Source organism: Salminus brasiliensis, chromosome 2 (assembly GCF_030463535.1).
Source record: "Salminus brasiliensis chromosome 2, fSalBra1.hap2, whole genome shotgun sequence".
NCBI lineage: Eukaryota > Metazoa > Chordata > Actinopteri > Characiformes > Bryconidae > Salminus > Salminus brasiliensis.
The window spans coordinates 28,556,538-28,578,084 of NC_132879.1; the positions used below are offsets into that span (position 1 = coordinate 28,556,538).

Below are 21,547 nucleotides of genomic sequence, written 5' to 3' on the forward strand. Positions count from 1 at the left end.
ATTTGAGAGGTGGAACGCACTTGGCTGTGTAAATCACAGAATTCTTCTTTTTGACTCCGCTTCCATTACTTGTGCCGGCGGTGTTCGTTTAATGCAAGGGAAACTCCAAATAAACAGGAGGAAAGTTGCCGTAGCCTCGGAGCGCCCGTGGGAATCACTTAGCATCAAATTTTGTGCTCCCCCCCCCCACACACACACACACACACTCTAACACCCCACCCCCCCTTTTTTTTCTCTTTTCGCCAGCGCTGCATGTATTTGTATGGTAGAGGCTTCATTGTTGTTATTTGATTAATGGGGAAAGTCTTTGTTCCACATCCGCTAGATACTCTTTGAATAGCACTATTGTGAAAACCAACTCGAAATGACTTCCCCCTCCCGCTGCTTCAGAAGACTGGGAAGCGTTGCCCGTTTGTGAGAAAAATCTCTCCATGGTAACCCCTGAGGCCCAGGGGGCGTCCCCCAACACCCCCCAGGCTCTGCTGTTTGCTTCCCCTCACCGTGAATGATGGTGGAGTAAAGCGACTGAAATCAGCCCTCATCGGCGTGTCACGATCAATTACCTCACCTCAAGGTCTTGTGAGCGTTTCAGGCGCAGAAGCAGAGAAGAGGAGCTGCTCAAGCGTTGAGGACCAACCCACCCTATCCTGTTTGCACCAGCCTGGGATGCACCTTTCCATTCAGCGGTTGGGGGCTCGTGTTAATGTAGCGCAGAACTGGATGTGATAAATGCACCATTGCGGAACAGCGCAAATGTTCATAACTGTGGGTTTTTGGATTCCTCTGTACATATTAACACATGCTATTTTTTATGGGAGCACAGCAGTCACTTTGCTACAAGTTAGCAACCATCTGAGACACCGTAGCAACTACCTAGCAACTTTATAGCAACCACCTGAGACTCTGTAGGAACTGTCCAACAGCCACTAATCAACTCCATAGCAACCACTATGCCATTCCATTGCGACCACCTAGTAACACTAGCACCCATTATGTATCCACTTAGCAACACCATAGCAGCTACCAAGTAACTCGATAAAATCCACCTGAGACCCCATAGCAACTGCCCAGAAAGAACTAAGCAACAGCATTGCAACCACCTAGCCACACTATAGCAACCATTGTGCAACAACTTGGTAACCCATAGCAGCTACCAAGTAGCTCCGCAACCACCACCTGAGACACCATAGCAACTGCCTAGCAACGACTAAGCGACGCTTTCACGGCCACCTAGCAATACTATAGCACCCATTACGCCTCCACTTAACAACACCATAGAAGCTACCAAGTAACTCCATAACATCCACCTGAGACACAATAGCCTACACAACACAACTGCCTAGCAGCCAATAAGCAACACTATAGCACCCATTACGCAACAACTTAGTAACCCATAGCAGCTACCAAGTAACTCCACAACCACCTGAGACACCATAGCAACTGCCTAGCAACCACTTGGTAAATTCCAGGCAGCCACTAATAAACTCCATAGCAACCACTAAGCAACTCCGTCACGACCACCTAGCAACACTATAGCACCCTTGTAGTCTTGCAGCCACTTAACACAATATCAATGACCTGATGCCAAACCAGATACCATAGTAACCATCTAGCATCATCATACTAGCAGGTTCTTGGGTACCTGCATGACCTAGCAACACCATATCGTCCTCCAAGCAAAAACAGTTTCATCCCTAGAGACCACACCGCAACAGCCTAGCAACTGGATCTGGGGGCCAATTCCTTGTGTGTTATCATACTTTCTGTGTGTTAATTCTGATTGTCTAATGCAAGAAGGTCTGTAGATTGTTAGATGCTCGTATTAAAATGAAAGCTGTGTGTGGTACGTAAGTGGGCAAGCTTCAGCAGATTCCGTAGACACCAAGCGTGAATTTAAATTCACGTCGGGGGACCGGGAGGCCCTGCATGTGTCTCCTGTCTGGAAAGCCTTTCTGCCGCCCATTAGCATCTGCTTCTCCCAAAAGAAATTGTGTCCCAACAGGACAGGCCCCTGCATTTTAACAGTGCTGTGTCTGTCAGGATATCTAGCATGATGGAAATGAATTACATGTGGAATATTCCCTTGTGCCCCATCTTCGTTGTTACTGGTGGAATGCCACGGGTTTTTGGAAGAAATTATTGCAATGTATGGAAATGCGTCAGGTTTCCTGTAGTCTGCGGCTGGATAGCTGAGCTCATGATGGATTGTTCTTGCTGAAAAGGCTTCTTTATTTTTTACCAGTTTTTTTTTTTTTTGCACATGCTCGTGTTCATCATTTGGCCTTGCAGAGCGCAGGACAGTCGTGTGATCGCAGATGTCGTGGCCTCATATTAGACTGCCTCACATTAGCCCAAGGACAGGATATTTCTAACCTGCAAATTCATAATTAGCCACCTGCATTCCCCGAGGCTACGCTCGCTAACAATTCCGCTGGTGTCGAAGCCAGTGCCGGTTTCAGGTGATTCACAGCTGATAAATGAAGGCTCGGGCACCCCCTGCTCTTTCAAAATGGGCCTTTTATGTTCTTTAAAGGTTCTGCGGTGTCTCCCGTCCTCTGCAGTGCCTGCTCGTACAAATGGTCTGAAGAATTTGGCCTGCGAGCAGTTCCTAGAAGTGTCTCTAAGTGCAGGGTGGAAGCGAGCGACTCTTGGAGATGAAAGAGTGTGAGGAGAGAGATTGGTGAGTCAGATTGATGGAAAGAGTGCTGGTTAGCTGCTCGTGGTTAACAGTTTCTATTAGAGGCGAGATCAATATTTGGGATTGTAAAGCATTGCTACAGTAATGTGTTTCTTCCAGATCGGCTGTTTAAATGGAAAGCAATCCAGGGAGTTTATTTTATTTTTAATGTCTCCTCTACCCTGGCCAGTTGCCCTGATATGACTCCATCTTCATTAATGCTCTTATTACAAAGGATGGGTAGCTTTTCCCTTCACCCATACAGCGTCAGTAAGCACATAGCAATGCTAGCTTGTGTCTGTATAGGGTTTTGCACATTGCAGGGTTGATTCCATCCATTTCTTGATTGGGATAGCATATGACTGTCTGTGAGTGCCTAATGTCAAGTATCTGCTGAAGTGTGCACCAATACAGTCTTGCCCATACCTTGTCAGTGGATGCACTGAATGCTTGGGTCCTTCTTGATCGCGTATTTCTTCGGGGAGGTGGGGGTTAACGGAGTCTATGCTATGCTCCCAGAAAACCTGACCACGCGCTCACCCTCCCCTTCTCCCCTTCCTTCCCTTTTTCACTGGCTCACTCTCCCTAATTCGCTTTTCTTCTCTCCTAACCTCAGTGGCATTCATCTCTCCCTGCCCTCAGCAGCATTCATCTCTCTGTGAAGCTCTATTTCTGCCCACGTGGTGCGGTGGAGCTGACTGAGGAGGTTTCTGAAGTGGATATTTTTTTCTCTTGATCGTGTGGACGGAGGGTAACAGCTCATACTCATCATGCCGACAGCCTCATTTTCTGGCTGTCTTGCTGCTCTGGGGTCAAGGATGCATCGTCATATTCCTTACTTCAGCATCAGAGTTGGCCTAGGAAGATTGGCCTCTCGCTCACTGTGAAATGTAGCCTTTCCAGTGCCATCCGCTCTGCCATCACACTAGCTTCTCTCTGCGGTTGGTAATCGGGACACTGGAGCACAGGATCCTCAAGACCAGCCCCGGGTTGAATGATGGAAGTTTGCGTCATGCTAAAGCTGTCATGATTTTTTTTTTTTTTTTGTTGTTGTTGCTTTGAATGTTTATAAGATTATTGATTATAATATTCCTGATCAGTTGGCATTGATTAGTTTCCTTTGCATTTTAATGTATTCTAGTGTCCCCTTAGTCCCCAATAAGTGGATCCAATCAAATCCTTTTTTTAGCAGTATAAAAATTAATTAGAACATATGAAAGACATTCATTTACTAGAAATATTCATTCTTGGCTGATGTTATTGATATTAATTATTGGCGGGAAGTCAAGTTAAATTTATTTGTATAGTGCTTTTTACAACTGTTGTCACAAAGCAGCTTTACATAATTAGTAATTAGTAAAAGACAGAGACAAAAAAGAAATAACATAAGACATGAAGGATCAAAGACCCCCAGTGAGCAAGCCAACGGCGACCGTGGCAAGGAAAAACTCCCTCAGAGCTGGAGGAAGAAACCTTGGGAGGAACCAAGACTCACAAGGGGGGCCTGACCCATCTTCCTCTGGTCAGAACTATTTAAACATTATTGATAAAAGTTACCAAACCATCTATACTGTTGAACTGATCTGATCATAATCATAATATACTAATCATGGTGTAGATAGTTAATAGTGGTAATATTAATAATGGCAGATAGTTAAGAGTCCATTGTTAAGGGGCAGTGTTAAGCCTACCTTGGTTACAAATGCTGTAGAATGCAGTGCAAATTCTTGATTATGAATTATTTGAGGAACATTCAGTGAACAGGGTAAAGATGCAGCCTCAGGGCTTTTTAACATAGCAGTTCCTCTATTCATTTTCAGGATAGGCAGACAGTCAAAGTGACGCGGGCAGATCAATAGTCTGCGCGTCAAACGAGCTCGTCTCCGAGACGAACAAACGCCCACCCAACTCAGAGTTGAAAAATCTTCAACCTTTGTTCTCACAATGCCAGGATCTCGCTGCCGTCAGCCAATTTTGCCATTTTTAACTGGGGGGAAAAATGGAGGAGTGCCTCATCATTTAGTTGATAGCTCTCTTTTTATTTTTATTCTTATTATTCCTAATTTCTGTTTTTCAATCATGATTTTTTTTTTTTTTTTTTTTTTTGTGCTTAACATCTACGCTTTACAGGGTAGACTAGTGTTGCAGTCACCATGACTACCACGCAAGAGAGAGCCTGCATGCCTGAGCTTCCGGGATACAGATAGAGCCAGACTTCAGACTGTCGCTAGATGTCTGAAAAGCCTTTTAAGGTGGCTGTATACGGGGCTCTGAGGGGCTACTCCTGGGCCATGCTGCTTCGGCATCAGCTAGAGCCTGAGAGCATATGTGGCCTTGATGGTGCTCTTATTGTATCGATATCAGAGCTGGGTGGGTAGATGGCACTCTTGCAGTGCAGTACTAATGTATCAGAGCTGGGTGGGTAGATGGCACTCTTGCAGTGCAGTACTGATGTAGCAGAGCTGGGTGGGTAGATGGCACTCTTTCAGTGCAGTACTGATGTATCAGAGCTGGGAAGTCTGGGCTTTCCTTTGAGTGTGTTGGCTGCCTAGTGATGTAGTGGCAGCAGTTTGAAAAGAGGTGGTATCTGACTTTACATGTATTGGAGGCTGCATGGCCTTGTTCTCACCCTCCTTGTATTGGGAGCATAGCAAGTGATCGATGGAGTCATAGTAAGCGGGTCGGTTAAATTTGTTAAAAACAAAAAATGTGGCTAAAAAATTAACTGCCTATTAAACCGAATTTAGACTGTGTGAAAATGTAAAAATTGGTCCTCTGTTCATTATTGCAAATGACCAAATTGTAATTGAACCAGTCACTGTAGTAGTGGAGCATCTGAATGAATGATGGGATGTTTTGCATTCTGTTTGGGAATGTTTAATATATTGAATCCTTCTTGCTCAAAAAGGCCTTCTTGCGTCTTCTGAAGTATACTGATGGCCTTTAGTAAGGTATGCCTTGCCACTCACTGTACAAGTCCTTGGATCATTTAACCAGAGATCTCCTCTCCAATCTCCAAGGAAGCAAAAGTGCTCTCACCATAAACGAGTTGTTTTATTGGTCAGTTTATATTGCAAAAGACATCTTAAGAGGCCTGTTCATTTGAGGTTAAACGCAATTAATGATAAATCATGAGACTAGCTTCTGTTTCAGTGAATCCAATAGCCCTGTACTTACTTGATTTGAATTGAATCATGTTTCTGCTTCTGAATACTGTACACCGAGTACGCTAATAGTCTTAGCCTATACTGATGGGGAAATACACCTGAAAGTTTTCATGACCAAACATGGCTATCTATTCCACAGGGCTCGTCACTGTGACAGGCTTTTTGTCAAAGCTAATGCTCTGAGAAGGGCTTGCTTCCACTAATAAAAAGTGAAATCTTATTTGGTCAAACATATTTCTGTAGGTAATGGATATTTTGCAGATAGCAACTCTGTACTGTATTCCGTAGCCTCGGGCGTACATGCTATTTCATGAAGGGTTAGGGGAGCAGGAAGTATGGCAAATGCATAACAGTTGCATTAGTCTCATTCAGAGCCAGTATGGATCCAGGTTGAGGCTCTGTGATCTCCATTTATGGGATGGATGGGATAAGGCTCCTTTCTCATTCTTCACGGCTTCTGTTTTCCTGGAATTCACCCCCATTCATTTCCCACTACCAGGATTTGAAGGGGATGAGTGTAGGAAAATTAGCAGCCTTCGCCGACAGTACGCAGACTGCAGTTAATGCGCAGCGTCTACTCTCTTGTTTGCACTTCCCTCATTCTGCGGTCTTCCTTGGATTTTTTTTTTTTTTTTTTCTTTTTCTTTTTTTTTTCCCTGAAGGATTTGGGAAGAACGTGTGGGAACCTGCTCGTTTTTTTGTCTCTATTTATAGCTGAAGGTTTACCGTTTAGAGAATCCTCAGCTTTTATGTCTACACTGATCTTTAAGATATTTGTTTTAACTGATCCCACCCAGAAGCGCGCACACAGAGCAATCCCAGTTTTCCCAGTTTCCCAGAGCGGTACTTTTGTTATCAGTATTTGAGGTGATGAAATGCAGGCATGAACAGAAAAGCTCAGGCATGTTTGTTCCACATACAGATTAATTGCAGAGCTAGCTTTAAAAGCCTTATTGTGCTGAATCCTGTTCGCGGTTTACGCAAGTGTGCGCTTCTACAACTTTTGGGCTAATCCGAGTGCTGAAAGCTGGCTCTTGGAGTAGTAGTAGCAGTAGTAGTCCAGAAACTGTGCTTGTGTATGTGCTTCCATGTTCTTCCAGTGTTAATTGAATTAAAGGCGACGTCATTTTGACGGATTCCTCCCAGCTTCTGAAGGACTTGGGCATGTTCTCTTGCTCTGTATTTTGGGTAAGATGGATAGATGTGTAGTGCCTGCGAGCTTTAATTCAGATAAGAGGAGTTCAAATTAACCCGTAAATCCAGGCTGGAGTGGAACGTACTGCAGTGCGGGAGGTACCTTACATGGACCAGATGAAGCGTGTCATTTTCTCAGTAATGAAAATATAGGACGGCTTGTTTGTTCTATTGCAAAGCACTCTGCAGTAATTGTTTTTGCGCCACCCCGCTGATGCAGATAATTGGTCTTATTATCATCTGAAATTTTTTTTTTTCTTCTTTTTTTTTCCCTCCATGTAATGCAATAAATGTATCGCAATTACACCCTTGTTCAACGTCCCTTTTCACAGATTCCTCTTCACAAGCTTACAGTAAAAGGATGGGAAAGGACTGTTAGCTTAACAGCAGAGATTAGTGACCTTTGGCTTCACCGGTTAGAACAAATTGAACATAATTTCGCAGTTTCTCTTACTTCTGTAGTTGAGCCGCATACGCGTGTTTCCAGGTCACGTGTCTTCTCAGATGTGTATGCTTCACTGTCTCGTGCTTTCCTTTGCAAGCGCCATGTTGCAACAGTCCTCAAGCATTTATTTTTAATCGTTTCTGGGATTCACCAGTCATACCTTCAAGTAGACATTTGTCCCATCTGGAAGAGCTTCACTCCTCTCCCATTAGCACCGTCTCTCATAATTCAGCAAGCTGGCTAACCAGTTCTAGAATTCTGCGCGGATTAAGATTTTGTCAGCCGAGATATTTTTGCAAATCTGTGCATCGTTCCACATTAACCGTTACCCTTTGCATGCATCAGTCGTGAGGTTGGAGGTTGGGCAGCATCTACTGTTCTGTGCCATCGTGCCATCTCCAGATATCAGCATGGAACGTTCAGTTTGCTTACAGGGTCCCCTCCTAAGTGAATACTGTGGATAATGATATATTAATTATGCAGTAAATACTAAACAGTCAGTCTGACGAGAGTTCCTAGTGTTAAACTGTGTTAAATATCTATCTGGAGAGAGAAGCTGCTTAGCATTAGCTTAGTTAGCATGATGTTCTGCTCATCACAGAACATGCTCAGCTCTAGCTGATCGAACCTCCACTAAACGTGACTGAGGTTGGAAGAACAGACGGCTGGGGAAAGCATTTAAATAACGAAATAAATAAATATATTTTTAATTAAAATATTACATATTTTAATTAAAAATATGCATGACTCCTAACACTACACTGACCAACCTCCGTAATATGCGTAACCTTGTACGTCGCGCTGGATAAGAGCATCAGCTAAATACCACACAGAGTACCTTACAGCACAGTACCGCTGCTGAGCTACAGACAGACTTTGGGCTGATAGAGCGAAGTCTGGTGACTTTTATTTGAGTATTTGAGGATGTCATGATACAGTCGTAAAACAGTTCATGTCACGTTTAGACCCATACGCTTAGTTAGCAGGTCAAACCACAAAGCAGAACAGAAATTGGACTTACTGTCCTCATTTGGAGTGACAGTCCTCATATAAAAAAAACTGCTGTATGCACTGTTACCCTTATACTGCACAACCCTGATTCTCACTCAGAAGCAAGGCAGATGCAGCACACAAAATAAGTGTTGAAGTATTCATAAAGATTTGAAGAATAACATCAAGCCAAATTAGTAGAGCCTATAGGCCCAGTGCTGAAAACAGTGCTGCGCTAAATCCAGTTAAGCTGGCCAATTATGCTGTTAATGAAACATGTAGTTAATCAGTGTTCTTTCAGTATTGCTAGTATGCCCAGGAAAGCATATTGAGAGGTCATTTATCACAATAATGATGACACTATCATATTACTTTGCCCCAGATTTGTACAACATGTACATTTTATTCATTAATTAAATTTAGTGAGGTTAATAACTGAGGTTGGGAGGTATTATTACACTGTTTCACTTCTATCTAGCAACCGCCAATAAGCACATTCTGGCTTCCCTAATTGGCAGCAAGGCCTCACTGATTGGTGGGGTCACATACTGATAGTATGTTGTTTTGAGACGGCAATCTACACGCTTCCTATTGGCATTCAAGTGTCATTTTATTTATTTATTACGTTGCATATGACTTATATAGACCTAATCACCATCTCCCCCAATAACCTGCTCCCACTATTCTGCAGTCCAGTCTTTAATGATGCAGTTTAATGATTTATTGAGTAATGCTACCTATTTGGCTTTTAAAAAAGTTTCTGCCACTAATTCACACCTATGCATTCTCCTGTGTTCTGTATTCTCAGGTTCTGCAGTGAGGACCTTCACACCGTTCCGGTTCTCGGTGGAGCCAGTGGACACGCTGGCTGTACGCGGGCTTTCTGCTGTGCTGAACTGCTCCGTGTCCAGCGAGGCTCCAGTGCGGGTGGAGTGGAAGAAGGATGGCACGTTCCCTAACTTGGCAGCAGACGACCGCCGCCGCTTGCTCCCGGATGGCTCGCTCCTCATCAGCAGTGTGGTGCATTCCAAACACAACAAGCCCGATGAAGGGGTCTACCAGTGCGTGGCCACCATCGACAACCTGGGAACCATCAGCAGCCGCACTGCCCGTCTGACTGTGGCAGGTAGGGGGATCTGGACTGTATGTGGTGATGGTTAGGAATGCAACTCATTTTTATTCTGTTGATTTTTATCAACTACTTCTAGACTAATGAGTTAATCCAACCATGATACCTTCACTCAGTCCCCGCCATCATTCTGCTGATGATGGTGATATGGCGATGGGGCAAGTAAGAGTAAGAGGAACCTGCAATAGTTGATTTAGTCTTCATCAATGGTGCAGTGAAACAATGAAAAGCTGAACATTTTTTATATTTATTAAGATTTTATTTAGGTTACTATGTATGGTAATGTACACTTTTCTATTCTGAAACATGAGTGCCTTAACATGACCATTTTGCCAAGGGGGGTTCATACCTACTGCTTACACTTACGCACCATAGGGCACAAGTGAAATAATTGAGGATCACTTGTAAATTGTTGCATCTGTGCCAACGCCTCGGTCGTTTATTGCCTAAATTTACACTGCAGCCTTTCAGGACGTACATGCTGCTGCTAACTTCAACAAAAGCTCCTCTTCTTTATTGATCAACCACATCCAGCTCCATGGTGTTGACTATGTATGATCAGTGTGTTTGCATTGTTTGTGTTTTATGAATAACTTAAGAAATAGTTATTATGGGTCATCAAGAAATTCACATATAATTCACATGAACGAGCTGCTCTCATTTTACATTTTATGGCATTTAGCTGACGCTCTTATCCAGAGCGATGTACAAGGTTACTCGTATTACAGAGGCTGGCCAATGTAGTGTTAGGAGTCTTGCCCAAGGACTCTTATTGGTGTAGCGCAGCATAGCCACGCAGACCAGGAATCAAACCCTAGTCTCCCACATTGGCCAGTAGTGGTGTTATCTGTTGCGCCACACCAACCACGATCCACTGCTTTTGTGCATTTGAGACCTACATTTAAAACAGTTCCATTTTAAAAGGCAGTAAAGCGAGGAACAGTTCTTAGACATCTGCCTTTGTGCATATAATATTTTGCTTTCTGGAGAGAAGGGGGAACTCCTTTTGACTTTACCTTCACCCAGTTATGTATGCAATCCCAAAATTCCTCTACATGTAAACACTGGGATCTTTTCTTTGTTCCTTGTTTGTACTGTGTGGGAAAGAACAGCTTTCAGCTTTGGGCTTATACAGCTTGGCACTTCAGCGCTTCTCCAGCTTTGGCGGCAAAGTATGCAGTTGCCGGGGGGGCTTGCGCAAGAGGTATGAATATTGAGCAATGCATCCGGTCTGGCCTGCGTCCATACTAGGTAGGAACCTGCCTTCCAGGATGTGATTGAGAGAGCAGCGAGAAGTCCTATAGTTTGTTAGCTAGTTGTTAACTCTGCTAACCTGTGTTAACTGCTCTAGCTGATGTTGCCGGCACGTTAACCGCCCTGGCTGCTGATGTTAGTGGCACGTTAACCACTCTGGCTGATGTTAGCTACACTGAAACACTAAAAATATATTTCATAGACATACTAACATGCAGACACATCAGCTAAGGACAAAAGACCTTGTGTAGAAGACGACGAGTCCTCATCAGCACCCAACACTGTACTGTTTAGCCTGTTAGCTCATTAACTCCTCTGAAGAGGAATCCGTTCACCGTTCACTCATTCATCACGAGCTAACAGAGTTCTGTCATCTGAAGTAGGGGTTCGCATGCTGAGTGCTGCCTTTATTGTTGTATGTGAAATGTTGACTTGTCGATGGCTGATTAATGGTGTTGGATGACCGTATTTCTGGGCATGCTGAGCCGTTCTGCTGTCCATAGGAGAGGTCTCAGATCTGCGTCCTTTTCCCCTGTCTGGCCTACCCTTTTCCTTCTCTCTGGTGTCTGCTTGAAGAGAGGAATGAAAGCAGAGTGGCGACAGCCTCCAGAGAGCGTTCCTGCTGTTCTGTCTGGTGGAAGTACGGAAAGGAAGGCGGAAGTTTCTTCAAAGTGTTAAAACAGGCTCTGTGTCACTCCACTCCCCAGATGTTGGCATAGCTTGCCCTTTCATATTCACTCTGATGTTCAAACAGACTCTAGACAATGACTGTTGGGTGTGTGTGCACACGCTGTGTGTGTCTATAGATGCATGTGTGTGTGTGTGTATCAGTCGGTGTTAGTGTGCATCTTTTTTTCTTTTTTTTATCAGGTCAGTGAAAAAAGTGCAGTTTGAAGTGAAATGCAGGCATATAGAGCTGGTTGTTGTTGAGCACAATACCCTGAACATTTAGCACACCTTCCTGTGTTTAGGCAGCGTGTAGTAGCAATGTATTCTGGGGCTGCATAATCAATATTGCAAAAGACAAAGGAGGAACTGCAGTTTCTTGTTGGATCTTCAGTTTAGGAGTACAACATGCACCTGAGGCGTCAGAACCCAGGTAGTTGTAACAGTGGATGAGTGTGTTTATGAATACCTCTGGGTCAGGTGCTTTTAATGAAGAAGTCTCAGTCAGGTAGGCAAGTTAAGATTTGTGATTCTGCAAGCGTGCATTTTAAGGATGCCTTGTGGAAAATAGGGTCTTCTGTTAATTTTAATATCTAATGCAGGTGCACGGCCTGGACACCAAAGTTTGTGGACAACCAGCACCTATCTACAACCTACTCTAGCATGGTCATGTCAGACCTCACACTCTCCCTCTCTGCCTTCCAGCTCCGGGCACTATTAGTAGATTATACAAAAAGTACATACTGTCTTTTCATCATTAATCTTTAATCAAAGGTAGCCTGGACAGTAGGTTGGCTTGTTCTCTTGCAGAAGAACGTGCCAACTGCTTGTCTTTTTTTTTTTCTTCTTTCCTGTTCTTCCCTGTACTGTCCTGCAGCCTGCTTCTTTGTGCAGTAGTCTAGACTGCTCTCTAGTGAAGCTGGCAGCCTGCTTCTATATGCAGTACTCCAGACTGTGCTCTACTGAAGCCTGCTTCAATATACAGTGCTCCAGACTGTGCTCTACTGAAGCCTGCTTCAATATACAGTGCTCCAGACTGTGCTCTACTGAAGCCTGCTTCTATATGCAGCACTCCAGACTGTGCTCTACTGAAGCCTGCTTCTATATACAGTACTATATTCTGTATACAGTTTACAGTAATTTAGCAATAGTATCGGATCGGTATCGGGTGTCGACCGATATGCAAAGTTTATGTATCGTTTCGGAACTGAAAAAGCCGGGTCTGTACTCTACTGAAGCCTGCAGTACTGCCCTGCAGCCTGCTTCTTTATGCAGTAGCTTAGGCTGCATGTAGACTACAGTAAAGGCCAGCAAGTGGCACACATTCCAGACATGCACACAGATGCTGCGTCTTCATTAGCACACCTCTGGTGTCATGAATATGGAATATGTACTTCTGGCATAGAGTCCAAATACCAGAGCAGCATCACAGAGGCGAGAGGATGGGGGGCTTTAAAGATGCAGAGGGGGATTTTAATAGAGAAGAGAGGGGCTGCAGAATCGGGGAAACTGAGGAGACTCGTTAGGCTGGTGTCTGATCTGCTGAACATTATTGCGTAACACCTTTCATGCCTGATTGAAATGTTATGATTTTGTGATGACTGTCATTTGCGTTTTTCGTTTAATCCTCAGTGTGCTGCATGATTTTCATTCTTTTGTTCCATTATTTTGTGATAAAGATAAAAGTTCTTGTTGAGGCACAGCCAACAAGGAAATGTAAAAGTCTCTCATTTTCGCATGAGTGGTTCAGTAATCTTGAGATCAGGGTGATTTTATATAACCCTTGCTCATTGCTAAAAAAAAAAAAAAAAACAAAAAACTTTAATTTCTTCAGTGGAAGCAGGCTGGGAAGTTGTTCCTGCTTGGGTTGCATACAGGTTAGTTCAAATGCTCAGAAAGATCCTCAATCAAATAAGCACATAGAAAAGCCCACTGGGCCGGTCAGTTCATCAGTGTTAACGAGGCCAGGCATATTGTAGTACTTGCCCTAAATCAATCATGTTAACACATGTTTTGCCTCTACTTTACATACATGGTTAAAACCACCATATTTTATCCTTATAAAATGCATATTATACAATTATAAAAGGTTATACCATTCATGCAAAACCACCCTGGATCTCTGAGTAAGTCCAGACCCAGCTTGGCAGAAAAGCTACAGTTCATACATCACTTGCTGTGTTATACTATTTTGTCTGTAAATATTTAAATATTAAATATTTGCAGAATTGTGTAGGTTCCCTCTTTTAAGCTCCAATGCAATGTGTTGTTCTCAACAGTTACTGTCCAACAAGGCCCTTACCCTTACCCTGACATAATAGACATAATACTGTCTATTTACAATTACACATTAGCGGCCTATATTGGTCTGTTTTAGTGTCCGAGGCCTATTCTCTTGAATCCTTGTGCAACTCTCTCTGTCTCTCTCTCTCTCTCTCTCTCTCTCTCTCTCTCTCTTTCCCACTCACTCACTCACTCAAACCCTTTTCCTCCCTCTCTGACTCAAACGCAAGCCACTGGGAGATGAAATGTACATGTTTGAACCTTTCCGAGTTTTTGGATGGAAAGGTTCTGTCTTCAGATTAAACACTTGGCACGTCTGAAGTTCACACATGCTCTCAGACTCTCTCTCTTGTCTGCCTCTTTTTGCTCTTCTTTTTGCTCTCGTTCTGTCCCCTCCAGGGAAGATTCTGCCTTCAAGTGTGACTCCGCTTTTTTTTTCCCCCTCTCCCCACACACACAGAAGATGCAAGCTACTCTCCACTGCATGCTCTCTCTCTTTTTCTCTCTGTCACGCTTTCTCTCTCTCTCTGTTCCTGCTCTTTCTGTGTCTGTCTGTCTGTCTGTCTGTCTGTCTGTCTGTCTGTCTGTCTGTCTGTCTGTCTGTCTCTCTCTCTCTCTCTCTCTCTCTCTCTCTCTCTCTCTCTCTCTCTCTCTCTACCTCTCTACCTCTACCTCTGTCTCTCTCTCTCTCTCTCTCTACCTCTCTACCTCTACCTCTGTCTCTCTACCTCTCTACCTCTGTCTCTCTCTCTCTCTCCAGCAGCAATGCTGGAAGAAAAATGATTTTCTCACTTGATGAATGAAAGTGGCAAGCATTTAGAGGAAGTAATTGGTTTGTGAGGACCCTCTATTCTTCTTTTGTCCTCTTTCTTAATGCCTTTAATGCCTGTCGGTTCTGCTCCCCACTTCTCACCAGAACGGCTTGGAAATAGTGCAATCTGGCAAGTGGAGGTATCTGTGGTGGTCGGTTTTTCAGAGTTCACCTCCTAACTCGGAACCAAGAGGAACTAAGGTCAGCAAGAGGGTTGCTGGACATTCAAACAACAAATATGTTGAAATTGGTTGCACATGCATCCTAAGCTCACTGGACAAAAATCACATCCAACAAATTCTTTTTTTGGTCTGATTGTTGGGTAATATAGGTGTTTCTCTCCGGCTCCAGCAGCTTTTCTGAAATCTCTTTGTCCACGCAGGAACACAAAAATGGCTATGGAGGTCAAAATTCCTGAAAGAAGCAGTGTATCGTCCAAACAGACCTAAATACAGTGCAACCTTTTAAAAAGTTCAGACAGCAGACTTCCATAACTTGATCTGACATACAGACTTCAAGCCAAATTTGTACCAGGAACATTTGACAGTAGGTGTTTGCAGTCTGTTGTCAGTCACCTAAAAGGCTGTGTTCTTGTGGACAGAGGCCAAAATGCAGATGAAAAAGCTAGATATATGTGGACAGGGCCTCAGTCTCTTGAGAGGTCCCACTCCTCTTCTGGCTTGGTGCACATTTCATATATAGTGCTTTTTCATCTGCTGGTCAAACTGAGAATTGATATTGAGGTCTCGTGATTTTGCTGCTCAGTCAAGGTGTCTCAATGTTCCATAATGTTTGTTGTATTTGTCCCAGTATTGGAACAGCTTTGGACCTATGTGACACCTACACCAGTCATCCTGGAGTGAGTTCTGCTTGAACATGAAGCACAGTGTCACAATGTTTGTGGACAAGGGGGCTCAGGTTTCTTAATACTGCTCTGTTTCTTACTTCGCAAGACTGATGCTGTTATTAAGGCAAAGAGCTGCATAACGCACAGGGTTTTTTTTCTTCTTTCTCATGAGATGAGCATACGCTGACTCTGCTCTTGTATGATTGAATGGAAGTGTGGGACATGGTCAATGTATATATCGCAAATTCTCTCTTTTGGGTGTAATTCCAGTATAATTCTGTTTTTGTTCTGGGATTGAAAGAACTATATCGTGGCTTCTTGCTGTTCAGCATTTCTTTACCCATTTGCCCGTTTGAAGGAGTGCAGCCTCATCATCTCCCTCATTGATGTTCAACTGCAGCCTAAAGGCTTTCTGGGCCATTTCACTGCTGCATTTCAGCCTTGTTTTCTGTTCTTGGCCACGTTCTCAGAAATGCAACAGATGTAATGGATGCTTATGTTGCCGCATCACTGTCTGTATACAGGCAGGTAAATGTCTTTCCTCTGGGCATCATGCGCTACACAGTGAATCTCAGCGGTTAGTTTAAGCTTGTTAGCGTATTACACTAAACAGAGCCCCAAGCTGACTGAATCCCTTCTTTCTCAGGATATCTATATATCCTTACATTTACATTTATGGCGTTTGGCAGATGCTTGTATCTTAGTTGTTCGCTCAGAAATTCTCCCTGGCTAGTGTTAATAGGCTACAATCCAAAGCTTAGATGCTGCTAAATACAAGAACTCTGATACTAACATAGAAAAATGAACAATACCCAGCAGCTAGATACAAAAAATACACTGTACCCAATTCCTAATAAAAAACTAATATTGGCGGAAATAAGACATTTAAATTCAATCAGAAAAAGTCAAAAAGATTAGGGCTCAATTAAGTGCTGTTGAAACAGTTGGGCATTCAGTCTGCAGGTGTCAGGTAAGAGAGCAGGCTACGTGCTTGTCGTCCATGTGCCTTGAAGGATGGTGGGTCAAGCCAAACAGTACTGGAAGCTTAAAGGGCTTTCAATAGGGATCTGGTTTTATTCTAGTCTATTTTTGGCTTTGGGAAGAGAACACTGTAGGGAGTTACATGTCTGAACTTCGGAAGATTGAAGACCAGTCATGCTGCTGTGTTCTGGATCAGTTGGCAATGCATGAGGATATACATAGTCGGACCAGCTAGGAGGGAGTTGCAGTAGTGAAGTCTTGTGATGGCAATGGACTGAATGAACACCTGGGTGGCCTCCCTAGAGAGAACAGTGGAATTGTCAGGATGTTGTAGACTGAGCCAGGTAAGGTTTGAGATTGGAGAGATAGAGGGTGCTTTCACATGTACCTTGTTTGATCTGGACCTTCAGAATTTTCAGTTTTCTCCAAACCACAGGAGGTCAATTTGACATCCATGTCCTTCTACAAAAAAACAATGTCTGATATTGGAAGACACAGCCCATGTATCAGCCCTTAACTGCACTTATGAAACCAATCCTATTCTGATCAAATCTACACAATGCAACAAAAACAAACTTCAACTTTCAGGTGTGAAAGTGCCTTAATATTGAAGTTAATTAGATTTGATGCTTTTTTTCCTTTTCCTTTTTTTTTCTTTCCTTTTCCCTTATTTGTTTTTTTTTGGGAAGTGCTCGGATTACGTAATGCATGAGAGGACTGTATGATTGTCAGCTCTTCACCCTCCCTTTCTCCCAGCTTAATAAATAGTTTTTGTTTGCCAGTCTTGAGCGGGGAAGCGTATTTGACTGTCCATTCTCTGCGGGTGTTGGAGGCCAGTGAGCGAGCTGTCAGTCAGACAGGGCAGGAGGAGGAGGAGGGGTGGACGGCAGCGCTGCTCGGAACACAGTCCTTCCAGCTGAAGTGAATGGAGGGCAGAATGAAGCGGCAGCTTAAGGCATTACCATATGAAATAAATCCTGTTACCGAACTGTCAGAACCAGCGCTATCCCGCTTTAAATTGTCTCCCTTGAACTGCAGAAGCGTTAAATTAAGGATGGGGGTGTAAGTGTGTGTGTGTGTGTGTGTGTGTGTGTGTGTGTGTGTGTGTGTGTGTGTGTGTGTGTGTGTGTGGAGTCCAGGAGGGGAAGGGGAAACGGCACTCTGAAAGAAACAGAGTTGTGAGAAGTAAGTGCATTAGTGTCTGTGTGTGTGTGTTCTCATTTCCTGTGGGCTATCCTGAACTTTATGTGCAACGACTCTTGGGATTCCTGCAGGCTACTCTCAGCACACCGGCAGCTAGAAATAAAGGTGTCCATCAGTTAGTGGGTGTGCAGGGTGCTGTCGTGCTGCTGTATGTTTTGAAGGCAGCTTTAAAGCACTTGGTCAGTGTCTCACCTTCATAGGTGATCAGTGCTGTTAAACTAGCCACCATTAGTTCGGTGGCCACCATGAGTTCGATACCGACTCGTGGGAAAAAGATCTAAAACATTTATTAACCCTCCTGGTGCGTACGCCTTAAAACTCTTTGCCTTACGTTTTGAAGCGAGTCCGGGGGACACTCTGTGGAATGTGCAGGTTGTAAACTTTGGCAGTACATCATTTGTGTTGTAAGCAGAAAAACATACAAATTATTTCTAGATTTACTTACAGGATACTTGTATTTTCCTTTTTCCTTTTTCTGACTTAATGAAATGTGAATCTGGCTGCTGTTCTTTACACTGTGTCAATTTGAAGATGGGTGGACCAATAGAAATGCTCCAAAAGGACTTACATTTGAGTACAGAAGGACACAAAAACTGAACTTTCAATGGTAAATGTAACAGTTGGAAGACAGGGCAAGGTTTTTGCATGACTGCGACAATGTAGGCTACATGGACAAAAGTATTGGGACAGTTGCTCTGGAATCAAGGGTATTAAAAAAGAGGAAGGCTTTTTGCTAGATTTTGGAGCACTGCTGTGAGGATTTGGTTGCATTCAGCAGCAGTGGTCACCACCCCCACCCCATCCCCAACTCCCAAACTCATCCCAAAAGTATTAAGATGGAGCTCAATGCTGGGGGCTTTTATACCCCTCTTGTCCACATTTAGCCTGGTATTAGGCATGGTGCCAATGGGTTCATGTTTATCTGCCCCAGAAAGTCAAAAGGGACCAGGCAGTATATTAATAGTGTGATGTGAAGTCTGCAAAGAAAAAAAGACAACTATGTCCTTAATTACATAACCTCCTAACCTGCTATGTAATTAATGAAGTAGCAAAGTAAGAAGGTGTGTATAAGGTATGCAGAATGGGATGTACAGGAGACTAAATGGGTAATCAGGACTCTGAACCTTGTGGAAACACTAGGTAAAATCCCTCCTCTGATTATTTACAGTGTCTTCAGCTCTGTTAATACTCCCATCCCTCTCTGTCTGCAGATGTGCCGTCTCCTCTCCCGATGATCTCGCAACGATTCAGCAGGAAGGAGGAGTGGAGGCCATTAATTAAGAGATTAGGCGAGTGCATAGGTGGGGTGTGTAAGCCCAGCAGGAGGGGCTAACGTGTTTTTTGGAGAGGGAAGGGGGGATTGTAGATTAGTGTAGCACTGATCTAAATTATGCAGAGTGCAGTAGTGGGTCTCTGTAGCCTCTGTAGTGTCTGTATGGCCAAAGAGCTGTGGGTTATATGAGGAAAGATAACTCTGTGGCTGCCTGCTGTGTCCATCACTTGTCTAATATTTGATATATAACTAATATATTTTATTTTTATTTCTTTTTGCTGCACCCCTCACAAGCTCAGCTCAGCTCTACCTGTTCTGTTTTGCTCCTTCTTTCTCCATCGGCTTTGTTGCGTTACATGACTTTGCTTCAGGTGTCCACACACTTCGCTTGTACTGTGGTGAACTTATTTTGATTTCTAGTGCAGATGCAAAAACAGTCGTGTGTGTGTGTGTGTGTGTGTGTGTGTGTGTGTGTGTGTGTGTGTGTGTGTGTGTGTGTTTTTGTGGTGCCTCTTAGCCTTAAATGCAGTGAGCCATGCTTGATTTCAGATTGTTCTTCATAAGGTGCAGTTGTAGGCTGCTTTGCTGATGATGGGGGTTATTCTAAGGTTAAGTTCAAGGCTCTCAGGTCTTCCTTACCCTGTTCTAGTTCATTCTTTTGTTTATTCATTTATGAAGCTTTCTCACTGTGTTAGTCATTACCCGTTAAACAAAGTGCTGCTGCCAAGACCTCCTCCAAAGTCTCAGCAGCACCGCTGCACTGAGATGCATGGGCTTCACCTGTTATGTTCTGAGGTTGACGGTTTCATTTAAAAAAAAAAAAATTCTCTCCATTTAAGTGTTTTTTGAAAATACATGCATCATTTGCTTCTTTACAAAACCTTCAGATCAGTACGTTATGTTAACAAATTTAAATATTTCATTATATGCTTATGCGTATACACATTTACAATACGTACAGTTCTCATGATGATAGAAACAGTGGCATTCCTGAGTGTAAAACTATTTACAGTTAGAGTTTGAGGAAGATTTCAGTGAGTGCCCTATAAAACAAACATGTTAGAATGAGTAGAATTCACGTTTTGAATTTTGAGATGAAAAGTTCTTTTTCTCCTTTATAAAAACATCTTTCACAACATTAATCCAGTCCCCCATCTGTGGTGGAGTTAGTCAAAACCAATTTCTTGGTAATACCTTTTTTAACTTGTTGCTAGGAGTACTTTAAATAGATATTCCCTTGAAGCACCACATGTATCCATTGGGGGGTCTTTCCCAGATATAAAACCTCAAATCTAAAATCAAGGGGGCTTTCCAAAATTGCCTGTGGTGCACGGTGTATGTCTTTCCAGTATTTTTATTTTTAAAATTTTAATAACTGGACGTTTCCAGAAGATATGGTAGTGATTAGCATTTTGTGAACCGCATTGCCTCCAACATTCTGACTTGCCTGTATGGTGGCTCTTCTGCCTTGGGAGGTTGACTGTGTTAATGATTTTTATCTGACTCGGATACACGTGCAGGTTATCTGCACACGTGCTCATTGTTATCTGCAGAACGTTCCAAAGCCGGACTGACCAATTAACCTCAATGAGAATGTGAACGTTGCATCATTCTTGGAGTTGCTGGTTTCTAATGTACACTCACGGGGTCCTTTGTAGCATGGATTTCCAGGAGCACTTTCATGCTGTGAATTTCCTGTTCTTCCACATCCCAGAGATGTTCAATTGGATTAAAATCTAACTAACTGAGAAGGGCACTCTGGACCACTCAGCAAAAATTTAGATTCTTCAGACCAGTCTTTTTCTACTGGTAAAACAAACTTTGCGTGAGCCTGTGCCCACTGCAGCCTCAGCTTTCTGTTCTTGGCTGACAGAAGCGAAACCCGACACGGTCCTCTGCTGCTGTAGCTCATCAGCCCTTAAGTTTGACATGTTGTGTTATTCTGAGATGCTTATATGCTCACCACAATTGTACAGAGTGGTTATCTGAGATACTGAAGCCTTTCTGAGTAAACTCTAGAGATAGTTATGCTGAAAGCAAGCCAAGCCGTCCAGCCGAGAGTGGTCCAGTGCTCAAAATGTGGCCACTAGTCAGCCAACGTGTACCAACATGGTGGTTGTTTTTAATTAAGTGACCATAGTATTTAAATTCCCAGCCACTTCACTGTACCTGAAACACTCGCACCAGCACAGCATACACTACAGTGTCACTTCCATGTCAGTGTTGCTGCTGAGAGAAGGGTCCCCCATCATTTGCTTAGTAATGGATACGTTGTTGTTGTTGGTAGTTCCAGACCTACACAGGGCATCTATACAAGGTAAACAGCTTGGTTGCATGCAGTCTTGACCACGTAGATCGTTTCACCAAGGTTAATATGAGCTCCTACAGTGCTGCTAAACCTTCAGGCTTAATCAGCTTAATGATCTCTCACTCTCTTGCCCCAGATGACACCACTGACCTTCTTCCGTAACCTCTTATCTTGTATCAGGAAAGGGTGTAGGATATAGTAGTTAGATTTTAATGTCTGTGATGGCCCTTTGAAATGACATCACCTTTTCCTTTGGTCTGTGGTGTAAGAACTGACCTTTATAATGCAGTGAATTCAGCCTGTCCTCACTGGGCTAATT

At 43.4% G+C, this 21,547-nt stretch overlaps 1 protein-coding gene across 8 annotated transcripts in view; it reads left to right on the forward strand.

Annotated features, from left to right (window-relative positions):
• The window catches only part of neo1b (neogenin 1b), a 120,413-nt gene that overhangs the window by 34,496 nt on the left and 64,370 nt on the right, over positions 1-21,547 (forward strand). For all 8 annotated transcript variants that reach the window (XM_072672267.1, XM_072672275.1, XM_072672268.1 and 5 more), the window contains exon 2: positions 9,282-9,599. In XM_072672267.1, coding sequence (XP_072528368.1) covers positions 9,282-9,599 — 318 coding nt within the window. The remainder of the gene's footprint in view (positions 1-9,281; positions 9,600-21,547) is intronic.